This window comes from Condylostylus longicornis, unplaced genomic scaffold (assembly GCF_029603195.1).
Source record: "Condylostylus longicornis isolate FDR11 unplaced genomic scaffold, ASM2960319v2 ptg000004l, whole genome shotgun sequence".
In the NCBI taxonomy this organism is placed as follows: Eukaryota; Metazoa; Arthropoda; class Insecta; order Diptera; family Dolichopodidae; genus Condylostylus; species Condylostylus longicornis.
In genome coordinates this window covers 10,464,125-10,477,638 of record NW_026577973.1, presented here as the reverse complement: position 1 = coordinate 10,477,638, position 13,514 = coordinate 10,464,125, and the positions used below count along the sequence as shown (strand labels likewise).

At 25.3% G+C, this 13,514-nt stretch overlaps 1 protein-coding gene across 3 annotated transcripts in view; it reads right to left on the bottom strand.

Moving 5' to 3' along the window:
- Positions 1-1,460: 1,460 nt before the first annotated feature.
- The window catches only part of LOC129609102 (neuropeptide F receptor), a 73,042-nt gene continuing 60,988 nt past the window's right edge, over positions 1,461-13,514 (bottom strand). For 2 of the 3 annotated variants that reach the window (XM_055520986.1, XM_055520978.1), the window contains one exon: positions 1,461-2,357. In XM_055520986.1, the coding sequence (XP_055376961.1) occupies positions 1,536-2,357 (822 nt within the window). In that variant the 3' untranslated portion in view covers positions 1,461-1,535. The remainder of the gene's footprint in view (positions 2,358-13,514) is intronic. The other variant, XM_055520994.1, reaches the window with a different exon arrangement.

Sequence of the window (13,514 nt, the reverse complement as noted above, 5' to 3'; positions counted from 1 at the left end):
ACTTAGTAATTCCAGCAAGTCTTTTTATGACATGTGTACAATTAAAAGTTTCAAATTTGTGTTTTACGTTTATAATGCGTATACATTCTGGAATACTGTACAATGTCAAAAACTTTTAATATAAATTTTGGAATATAATACGTTGTAAATTTTACCTTTTCACTGCGTTTTAGAAGCCAAGGAAATTTTATTTATTTAATGTACAAAGGGGAATGAGGATGAAAACTAACGATCCATTCAGTAATGGGAGAAAAAATCAAAATTAATCATTAATATTAAAATAATTTTATTTAAATTTTTTCTTACGAGTTTATAGATATGTTAAAAATTGGTGGGGATGGGAAAGTTATACTCAAAAAAAATGTTGAAGTAATTATGACGTATAGTACTGTATTAAAAGCGAAAATCTTTTAAAGCAATAATGTTATTTTAGTGAGTGAAAAAGTGTCTTATACAATAACTAGGACAACATTTAAATTTTGACTTAAAATTAATAAAAAAATTTTTCTGTGTAACAATATAAATTAGGAAAAACTATGAGGAAAAACAAAAGTAATAATATTACATTTTGCAGGTAGAAATTACATTATAACTTTGTCTGATTAATTTCTTTAACATGTAGAACATTAAAACTAAATTAGTTGTTAAATAAAAATTAAACATGCCGATTATTTTTAATAGGTATATAAAACATTCAACACAAATTTATCAGTTTTTTTATTTTAAAACATGTTTTTTAATTTATTTAAAAAAAATAATTTTTTGCATACTTTTGGGGGAATTAATGTTCTGTTTAGATAAAACATTGAATTAAAATCAAATTAACAGCCTGTACGGAAAATATTAAAAAGCGGATATTTAAGATTTTTTTTTGCAATTTCGAAAATCTTTTAATAAAATCATTTAATTTGCTATATAATTAAGTAATATATATATAATATATTAAGATTCCAATTGAATTCTTAAGTCACCTAAGTTAAGGAATAAAAAAAAGCTGAAGTCATCAAACTTAAGTGTTACAAGTTAATGGAAAAGCTTATTAATTTTAATTTTAAATACTTTAAAATTCGGCATTGACTAATTATAGACAATAATTTTTTATAATTAAATTGTTGTCAACACCTGGTGTATAAAAATCGTATTAAATCATAAAAAAAATCCAAATTATCGATTTTTAAAAGATTTTTCTGTAATTTTTTAAATAAATCCTAATAAATATTTAAAGAATAGTAACAAACAAAATACAGGGTAGTTGTAAATTAATGGAAGTAATAATTTTGAAAATCTTTAATCGTAAGATTCCTAAACATACACATACAATCACATACAATGACGTGTTAATTACATAAAGTTAAAATCATATGAAAGCTAAAGATAGATAAGTAGAATATTTTAAAAAACTAAAATTAAAAAAAAATTAATACTCGTATTTAATTTTTCACTTACTCAAATTCGATTAAGTGTATTTCAATATTTTCCAATTCTTTTTTTTTTTCGAATTTCCAAATTTTCAACAATGAATCATTCATTTGTCCTTACCGCACTAGAACTGTTAATTCAGTTGACATTCTTGTATCATTACTTGTTAGTTGTGGTGAGCTACCCATTTTGTTATTTGTAATTGTTGTTGTATTATTATCCAATAATTTTTGCTCAGCATGGGTTATTTCAGTATTGTTTGTCTGTCTTCGTATCCTACTGGACCCTGTTTTACCATTTATTAGATCAATATTAGAAGTACTCTTACAACGACATAATAATTCTTTAAATTCTTTACGGAAATTTTCATTCAGCCATCCATATAATAAAGGATTCGAACAGGCAGAACTCATTCCGATCATATGACAAAAACCATATCCAATAAGTATTTGTTGTGTTATATGAATTTTCATTAAATCTGCATACAAATTGAAAAAATTTAATGGAAGCCATGATACACAAAATATTACAGCTATACTAATTAATAAACAATTGGTACGTTTCATTCGTCGGCCACGTTCAACTCTTCTTGCTGATTTAATATTAACAGCGCCTACACCAACTGGTACTCGATTTTTTAATTTATAATAAATTCGTATATATGCACCAGATACAATTACAATTGGTAATAAATATTGAAAACTGAATGAAAATGCTGAATAATATACTCGACCATGTTCTAATGGCCAAGCTTCAATACAATATGCAACAGAACCACTAATACCATATGGTTTTAAAATAGCTGGTATATCAGCATGTACAAGCTCACGAAATATATACATTGGTGAAGCTAATATAATAGCGAGTAACCAAATTGTTATTAAAATTAAAATGGCTCCAATAAAATGAAGATTATCTCGTGTTGGATAAACTATAACCTGTAAAAAATTAATAAGTTATAAGGAAATGTTAGTTTCTTAATTTATTTATAATTAATAGTTTTTTAAAAATTTTAATTTGATTTTTTATTAGAGTAATGAATATAAACTAATAATGTAAATGAAAGCCCTTAATAAAAGCTGAATCATAAAAATGAACTTTAATTAAGAAACCTTTGTTACAATTCTTGTTTTAAACAATGATTTTCAAATAAATGCAGTAAGATAAAGTGAATTTTTCAAAAAGCTATAAAAATTTTCAAAACAGTATTTGCTGTACGCATCTCATACATTAAGTCAAGGTAAGTTACGTTACGGTACCAAACACCACTTCGGTGACAGGGAAACTGAAATAAACTACTTTTGAAGAAACGTCGGTATGCCCCTTTGCCTGTCCGTTTATCTGTGGCTGTCATCTGTGGCAAATTTTGGTGAAAATTCATGATGACTGATTTTACATATTTTTGAAAACATTGAACACATTAAACAGATTTTCTTAAAATTTTATATATGAGCTTCATTTAACTGCGCGACAAGCCATTTAAAAAAATAATCGGATATTTTGAGAATATCAAGGTTCAGAAAGCGAACTTTTACTAGGAGCCAATTTCAAATAGCGAAATTTTTTGATATTTAATATTTTTGAATTTTTTTTCTTAACGGAACTAACTGCAGAGCTTCTCAGGATTATCGGTTTTCAGAACGTGAACCTCTGCTGGGTCTATTAACTAGAATGTTACAAGCGTCCTTATAGCTTTGAAATAAGTGCATAAGAGACAGTTTTTTTGGTTATGTTTAAAATTTTTGCTTCCGACAATGCGATCGGTTAAAAAACAACCTTCCAGAACAACCTTTAAAAACTTAAAATCTAATAATTAAAAATTTAAATTCTAGCTTAAAATCTAATAAAATTTTAGTATCTTTATTTTATGTCGTGTTTCTAGACTAAAAATACAGCCAAGATTTTCTTTTTATTCAATGTACTATCGTTTTTTACTCTCAATTCTCTGACATATGTTGCCTGACGTTGACGATTTCATTTTATTATGAAAATTTTTAGGTTTTAGAAAATTTTTTCATAGAAAACCCAAAATAAGGATAGGCAAAAACTATAATTTTTTTTAAAAAAAAAGGATTAGAAATTTGATTTTGCTTAAAATACATTCGCAGTCCGGGCCATGACATTTTTGTTATGTCAAGGTTATACTATACATACATTTTTTTAATCTTCATTGAATTTTTAAATTTATTTATGAACAAAAATCAGAAATTTTATTCAGAACAATTGAATGTTTAATGGCGCTCTTTTTTATGGAATATATTTTTATTCAATTTTTTTTTTTAAATTTTTTTATGATACACTAACCCAAACTCATTATCAAATGGAAATTCTTTGAAATTTTAAGTTTTATCTTTTCCATTTAGAATTGCATTTTATTCTTCGTAGGAAATTGAAAATATAAAATGGAAAATTGATTTAAGCTCAACATAAAGAATATTATGTACATATAAGTACTCAATAAAAATAATTTAAAAAAAAAAGTTATTCTTGAAAACTACAATGTTTTTTCATAATTCAATTTACTAAGAAGCTCTTTCAAAACAATAGTTTCAATATTTTTTTTTAATTCGAATAATTTTCTCTTTCATTTTATTCCAATAGAGTATAATTTTCATTGTGGGTGAGTGAATTTAACAGTAAAATATTAATTTACCAATACATTACCATTTAAATGGTAAATATATGGTAATATATTTAAATGGTAATTTTTGTACAAGTAAATATATGGGTTCAATTTGTTTTAAATTGTAAAATAAATAAAGTTGGGTCAAACCAAAGGTCTATAATTTAGCATTTTTTCCTTCATCAAGTTAAAATACTGCTGTCGAAAACAATTTATGTATAGTTTACCTTATCAAAAATTGCATATTTTTAGAGCGATCAATATTGAATACAATGCAATAAACCAAAAAAATAAATTTAAAATGGCGTTAAAATAGTGCTCAAATGTGAGGGTTAATTAAGTGAATTAAGAAAAAAAAATTATATTTTTTGATGGCACAGCATTTACCGTTATTTTCTGTATTTTTAGAAATTCGGAAAAGCTTACAGTTTCGGAAATATAAAGCGCCAAAAATTCATATTTTACAAAATTTCGAAAAGCGATAACTTGAGAAGGTGTGGAGGGGGAAAATAATTTTTTGCTAACGCAATGAACTATTTGTTAGTCTTTAGAAGCTGCTAATATTTCAGACTCCGGCAACTTAAGGTCTAGAAAAAAAAGAGATAACAAAAATTTAAAAAAAATAAAACGGAAATAAAACGGTGAATTTTAATGACCATTTTCTCTTTTAAAGTGAAGTATTGTATGCCATTGTAGAAGAAGCCAGCCACTATTTTTCTGTGTTTCAAAAATTTGAAAAATGCTTGTGGTTTCACTGCAATAAATCGTTAAAATATTACATTTTTATTGTTTTGGGGCTATAATTTATAGATGAGGGCAGATAGATAAAAATTTTCTTCTACGGAAATAAGTTTCTAGTAAAATTACTACAATAATACTAGGAATCTGAAAGCTCGACGATAGTAAAATATTACACCGTCGAGTAATTCACAAATTTTACTTTTTTGTAGAGTAAATTTTTTACTAGATTATAGAGGAAATTTACTTTACAAAATAGTACAAAAATTACTCTTCGATGAGTAATAATAATCTGAACTACTAATTTTAATTTTCGAAATAGTATTTTGCACTCAGTGATCTATTCCTCCTGTCAAAGGAGCAATTTACTTTACTAAAGTAGAACTTATACTATTTGTTCGAGTAATATTGCATCATTTTTATTTTTCTGTATTTATAGTGGAATTTTAAAGTGTCTTACTGAAATTTTTACTGTAAAAATTTTCGGCACCTGAATATAATAAATTATTAATTTATATAAATGTAACAATACAACAATGTTTTAAATGGCAGCAAGAAATCTTAGGTATTCAATATACTGACTTGATATAATATAATACACTTCCACAAAGTAAATTTTACTCTATTTTGAAGTAATGTTAAACTTGGTATGTTATTATTACTCTCTTTGAGAGTAAAATCATTATACAGCATTAATTTTGCTTGATTTTGTCGTAAATTTACTCTCTAATCGAGTAAACTGCAAAATTACTCTCCAATCGAGTAAAATTTAATATGCTATAGCGTATATACTGCATTAATTGTAGTAAGAATTACAATTGATGCAATTTTGCATCAATTTTTATTAAATACCTTAACAAAAACCTTTTCCTCTTAAATTGCTGCTCTATGAATTTTACATTGTTATAGAAAAGTTAAAAAAAAGGTAGTTTTCAAACAAAAAAAACATGAATTTCCATATTATTTAAAATTCATCTTTAAAAACTACTTCTTGAAAAAAAAAAAAAATAGTGTGAATTTTAAAAAAAAACACCAGATAAGGCTACATAATTTTTGGGAAAAAAATCTTTGTATTCTTGTTGTCTCAATTTCTTAAATCATAAAAATTTGAAAAGGATAAGCGAACATTTGCAAAACAAAAATTTTTTTTTTGGAAAGGAAAGTCCAATATTTCTTCTATGAATGCGAAATTCTTTTATGTTAAACTTTTCATGCTAATTTTTTTTTTTTTTTGATTTAATAACTTTAAGTCAAAAGAGCTCTTAACCTTTACTACCCTTATCAGAAGGAAATCCTCATAATTTTTTTTTCTAAACTTATTAAGGCTTTATAATACCAACAAAATTGTTAAAAATATGAATATGAAATTTTCGAAAATAAAATCGGATCAAACTAAACTTTTGTGAAGTAGCACATTTCTAAGACTAATAACAAGATGCTATAAAATAAAAGATTGTATGAAAATATTTATTATTAATTTTATAAAAATTCATAAAGCATGTTTCAAAGGAAACAGTTGCCGGAAATTAAAATATTCTCAAGATTTTTTTCCCGTTTCTGTGTCCGGTTTCTATGCAAGAGAATGCAACAAAATAGAATTTTTAGAATATAGGATTTTCTTGAGCCCAAACTTTTAAAAGAAACAACATAAGTAACAATTTGCCTATTGGGAAATAAGTTTCCCACAAAGATCTACTTGTGTTCAAAAATACAGCTTTTATGTCAAAGTTCAATGGGCGGACATACTTAATCTAATAAGTACATTTTTTGTAATTTTATTGAAAATTTGTAACAATGGAGTAAATAGAAGAGCAAAATATTAATATAAATGTATTGGAACTATTACAAGTATGAGGAGAAGTTCCTTAAAACATAGAAAATTTTTGGTACAGGTGTACAACTGTTCAGAGTTTTTTAAATTTCGATTTTTTTTTTGGCAAATATTGCGTAACATAATCGATATAATTCTCTGGTCAATTATAATCTTTTTTAAGCATAAAACTAAAACTTTGTTAAATTTTTACTGACCGTGACCGTATTAGCTTAAAAACAAAAATAAGGTTTATTTTCAAGGCTAATTTAGTGGAACGCTTTCTCAATAGAAATATAATTTTTCATTCATGGTAGGTGTAAATTTTGAGCATTTCTAAATTCGTACCTGCAACCTGTTTTCAACAAAGCCTAACATTGTAAACTTTAAAGTTTGGCTGAACTGAAATTTGAAGCTAATGAAATTTATCTTTATTTATATAAAGAATTACAAGTTCTGTCAGCTGCAGCTTTATTACGAATCGATTTTATTTTTTCGATCATATTTAAGAAAATAACAACAATTTTTGAAATCTGTTCAGTTTATCGCAGTGAAAGAAGCAGTCAATTAAATTTTTAGAGAAATCGGCTTTCAGAAATTCAGCTAGATCAACACAATACTATTAATTTTCTATAAGCAGTATACACTAACAGAAAATAGATAATTCTGTCTTGTAAGTGTTGACTTCATCACATTGGTTTTAATGCATGTTGTAAAGCTTTAGTAAACTTTTCGGAAAAATTAAAAAATAAAAGTATTTTGTTTTAATTTCAAAATGGCACTTGTTAACATGTATACATACTATGTTGTTAGTTTTACTTCAACTGTGCCTGACACTTTAACATGACTAGTTAAGATTTATATACGTTTTACATTATAATAATTAAAAAGAAAATTGGCAACCATCAAGGATGAATAATATCCGTCTAACCTAGTACTAACACAAATCAGATTCCGATGCTTGCCCAGGAACTTTGGAGAAAACTTCCTTGAGCAAATGGGAAAACAACTTCGCATGATCGCATTCCTCAGTAGTACAACCTTAATTTATTAAGGTTGTCCTACCGTTAATTTCATTGTGTAAAAGATTAAGATAAGTTTTTATTGGAAAAATTAATAAATTTCTTGTTTCGCTCTTAATCTGCGTCAAATTGTAATATCACATAAACAGTACAATCAATTCAAATATAAATATAATTTGGAATGTCATTAATGTAATATTGATTTAGGAACAAATATATCGAAAATTTTTCATTTATTTCTTCAAAAATTACTGGGATTAAATTTCGCGAGAAAAACGATGTACATCCCCATTTAATTTTAAATTTTGTTTTTTAATAAATGCTAAAATTTATGAGACAGCTTAATGTAAAAGAAAGGACCTATAAAATAATAAAACGTTTACATCATAAACAAAATTTATAGACAAGGTACACAGTAAAAACCAATTTGTTTTTTCTGTTTGATTATTATGTACATATGTATGAAATATGAGTGATAAATAAAAATAAAAAGAGAAAAAAAAACCAAATAATCGAAAAAACATAAAATGAAAACATAAAGGATTCAAGGATTTTGTAGTTACATTAAGAAATATATTCAGAAAAACAGGAAAATATTTTCTAAGAATTTATAATATAACCTATGTCAATATCATAATAATGGACTGGAAAATTTAATAACAAAAAACACAGAAAATACATGAAAATATCGGTAAGAGTTTCCCTCAACCTTTTTCCTTCAGGTTGTCAATATTTGAATTAAATTTTTTACTTTCTCTCTTCAAGAATTTTATTTGTTTGTACATTATATGCCTACTATATAGAAACTTATAAGCAAAAATATATTATACAACATACTTCTAGCTTAAAAATAAAGGAACGGAAGGTGAAGAACAAAACCAAATCTTTGAACCAAAAATATGTGTGTAATAAAAACAGAAAAAGAGATCGAGATAAAATATGGTACCAAATTATTCATACAATGTTGAATTTAATTTACAAATAAATATTCAAAATATTACAGCCATAAATTTGTGATGAAACAGTGTGTTTCAACATTACAGAAAAGAATTTGTAAAAAAATTTCTAAAAGTAAAGTTTTGAAATGTGCTTTTAAAATTAATTAAAACGAAGAAGGTTTAATTAAACAGAACTAAATTTGCTCATTTACTCATTTATTTACTTACATAAGAGAATTATTAATTCGTAGATTATTTGATTTTACTTGTGCGAAAAAATACTCTATCGGCAAATCACGTAGATCTATTTTTGATCAGCGTCGGATTCTGAGTCGATTTAGCTAGATAGAAATACTATTACGATAACTTAAACCCACATTGAGTTAGAATTACTAAAATCTCATAGTTACCTTATTGTTTCTATCAGTAGAACTTTCTTTGAATTGAATTTGATCAAAACGCCGATGCAAACTGCCATAACATTTTAACTGTTAAAACAGAAACAAAGCGATGAACGGCAACGGCGGACGATATCCGTTTTTAGCACAGAACAAGAGCGGAACGGCAAAATCAATCGCAAACGCCAGTGGAAAAATAGGAATTTAGGCTATTTCACCTGTAGCCTGACAAGCGGTAAAATTCGCGGTGGTAATTTGGCGTGGTTCTGGGCACCCCCAATGGAATATGTATATTCTACAAGAATTTCGAAATTTCGCCGCTGACAGTTGTTTTTGTTCTGTTTTCAAATTACGTATATAAGATCAATTATTTTAAAAAAACTTGTTTATTTTAATTTTACAATTAAAAAAATAGATAACTAGTCTCTCAAAAATCATAAAGCACAGAGTATTCATATTTCCCGCAAAAGAATTTGGTAATGAGTTTACCACTATTTCAACAAAGTTTTCCATGATTCTATAGCTTTTAACACCAGTTTTCGTATACAGCTTCAAAACTAACTTCGCATAAACTATACAACTAGCATATTTAGCATTCGCTTATGAAAGCTATGAAATAACTTCAAAAATAAGTTTCTCAAACCCTGAAAATTTAAAGGCTACAGTACTCTATTTTTTAATAAATTGATAAGCTACTTTTGCCCACTACTTTTTATCTAAAATGTGTTTTTAAAATTAAAATTAAATTGATTACGTTGCACATGAAATCTCCTAACAAGTAACTGCTCCAAAACATTGACATTCCAACAAATTAAACAAACTAGAATTATATAAAAGTTTTATCTTCATAATTTTCAAATGTATTAATTTTGTACCAATGGCCTATGTTTTTATGGAACAATTACACACATTAAAATTTTAATTCCTAAGTTTATTGTAAATCATTTGTTCATTATGGGGGATGTTGTTCACAATACTTCTTTAGAATTCCTACAGAATCACATTTGGTGCGGTAATTTTAAAATTTTATTACTATGTATATACACTTAAAACCTAAATAATTTAAAAGATAGAATTTTATAATATTCGAATTTCTGATTATATATTCGAATTCGTGTGCAATAAAAGAAAGAACAATATTAAAAAATAATATTAATTAATTACAGATATTAAGATGCCAATATACGTACATGTATCAGAATTAATCATACATAGACTCACATATTTTTAATGATCTTGAACAATAAAGAAACCTATTATTTACAATAATAAATTATTATAATTTTATTGAAACATTAAAAAGATAACATATGACCAAATTAATGTAAAGAACAAGCAAAATGTCAAATCATAAAATTATAATATGAGAAAAATATTTTAGGTAAAAATGTGCTCACATGCGTTACGGGATTGTTATCGAAAATTTATTGCATATACTTGTGGAAAATTATTTTATAAAATCTCTTAACATAGAGTAATTTATTGGGGAACAGTTCTTCTAGCCTCAGTTACAAATAACAGCTGACAATTATTTAAAACTTTTTTTAGACATGGTCATTTAGCTTTAGGAGAACGTTCTTTTTTAGTTGCAGAATCAGTTTATAACATTTCTTAACAAAATCTCATTGCTTTATCCGAAAAAACCATAATTTTTCCAATAAAACAAATTCTATATACTTTACAATGACACCTTCATAAAGTCAAGTAAATTATTATTTTGATAAACTCTTCAAATTGTGTCAGACAAATTTTTTCCAAATAAGTTGCAAAGTAACCTTATCATTAAAGAAAATCTTTTTTTGGGAATTATTAAAATCCAATCAAAATCGTATAAAGGTATTCGGTCCAAAATGACATAAAGGTAAAGTGATAGAGAAGATATAATTTGTTTTATTAAACGAAGTTGAGTAAGTGTTATATATTTGCCGACTCCTTTATAATACACGTTCATATAATTGAATATTTTGCAAATCGATGTAAATGTAAAGAATATTCAGATATTTTGAACAGAAAATTTTTATCCAATGCTAAAAACAATTAAAATAGATCTAACATGCTCGACAAAATACGAATCAATAAATTATTTCGTGCACAGTCACGTACGCGAAGTAAAGTAGTTTAGTACGTACTAAGACTTCGTTCTAATAAGTTTTAGCATATTGAAGAAAGTGTTAAAAAAATAATTTTTTAAAATTAATGTAAAACTTATTCGTCCCTTCAAATACCAAAATTAATTTCGTTTTTTGTACTTCTTGTACTATTAGTGGCTCCTTGTAATCATTGCGACCTTCGGGTGAATAAAATATTTTTCCTTTTCCTACAACATACATTTGTAACACCTCTATGTAGCGGTATTTTTTTTATAAAGTATTAATCAATTTTCTATTGAAATCAGAATAATTTTAGAAATTTTATAAATCTCACAATTTATACGAGTGTCCTAAAGTTGTCAAGTCAAACTTTAATACAATCGATACTTTTATTTACCATTTTGTTTGAGAAAAAAATGTATAAGAATTCAAAATATTTCCGGAAATGTTGTTTATTAATCGTATTACAGCTTTGAATCAATTTGTAGAGACCTTGTTATTAACCGTTCTTATCCGAGATTATTTTTAGTACTCGGTTCCATATTTTTATGGGCTTATAGTGTTAACATTAGTAATTTCTCTCTAACAATAAGCAAATAAATTTAATTTATCCTGCAATGCTATTTTTTAATTCAAATGGGTTGACGAATTGTTATAGGCTACGCACCAAAAAATTGTACATACAACCGAAAAACATATGTAAGTTAAATTGAAAAAATTCAAAAATTTACTGAATGAGTAAGGGAAAGCTATGAAATAGCTACACTACTAAAACGTTATCTGTATGAAATATTCTATTTTGAATAAGTATTCCGAAATGTATTAAAAATGATTCTGAAGTTTGTTATGGAAATATTAGAAGTTTATACTTATATTGTATATATCACTTTTTGTATATCCTGACATAGTATTTGAAACATCCTTATGAAATGTTTATAATAATATCATATACAATTACTTATCAGACGTCGAGGCTGCGAATAATTTCCAATATTTTTAATTTGTCAAATAATTTCCAACATTCCATAACACAAATTTGGAAATTATTTTTGGTTTATTTTCTGAGCTTGAAGGCGTGATAGACATAACAGCATTTACTTATATAATATAAAAGTTATGTATGTTTTAAGTTTTAAAATAAAATTTCTCGGAAAATTATAAATTCGTTTTGCAAAAAAACACAATAACAAGAATTTCTTTTCAGTTAAATAATTTATTTTCTCTTAATATTTAATGATAAATTTTTCCCTTCCCTTTTCCCTAACCAAATAAATCGGAATTTTTAATTATTCAATACATATAGAATTCTAATCATTCTAATTAGAATAAATCGAAGAATTTGCAAAATTTTTGAATCATAAGATTTATTATCTTTTTGATTTTATTTTATTTACGTGATTTCATATTAATTGACAGTAAATGAATGAATTTCAATATCATAGGGTTGTAACCTAATAAATATTTGTTTATTATCCTTAAATATCGTTCTTCGATTTGCAATCTGTTTATAATAATATATAGCTAAATAAATTATACACAATTTATACAAAAGCTATTTATAGTCTTCAAGATGATATTCTACATAGTGATTACAATAATTATAAATATGTTAAAATTTTCCATGAAAATCTGTCATGATATAAAGTAGAACCATATTTTGCTTTGATCCCACATTTTATTTTACAATAATTTATTAGGCAACTACTTGAAAATCTTATAATAATTTTTAACTGTGACTGTGTCATATACTTTGTTATATAATATTATATTATATTAAGATTTAGATTCATTTCATACCCTTCAATATCAATATAAAGTAAAACAATACTAATGATCAACACAATTAATTTCTATGAATTTTAGTAAAATGTTGTAAATATAATTTATTGAGATTTCAATTTGTTCATGTCCTTTTTTTCCCCTCTTTTGCATAGTACATCTTGGTATATAATATTTGTAAATATTATATGAGGAAATTTCAATATATGCCCATGTAAAGTATAAAAGAGAGAAACATATAAAAAAGATAACATTAACCAGAAGACATTATTCTTGTTTTAAGCAGATTTTGTGGAAATTAAGAAAATTACACATTCAATAATAAATCTAAATTTTATTACTCGTCCATTTGTAGATAGATTATTTGTCAACCCACTGGATATAAATTCAATATTAGTTATTTTATTAACTTTTAATATTGAATAATATGTGGCGACCATAATTTACTTCGAAATAAAACAGAATTAAGATTTGAAATAGAAAATTTTAACTAAAACAAAAATATTTTTAATTAAAAAATAATGAAGAATCTTCACAAAATCCAAAATATTTAGCGGGCTAACAACGTTTACAACATTATATTTTATTCTCGAATTATAAATGTGCTTAAAATAAAATTTTTATTTTGAATCACAAAATCTTTCGACTTTTTATTACAACAACATCAAAATTCTTAGTTAAATAAAATCAAATAGTA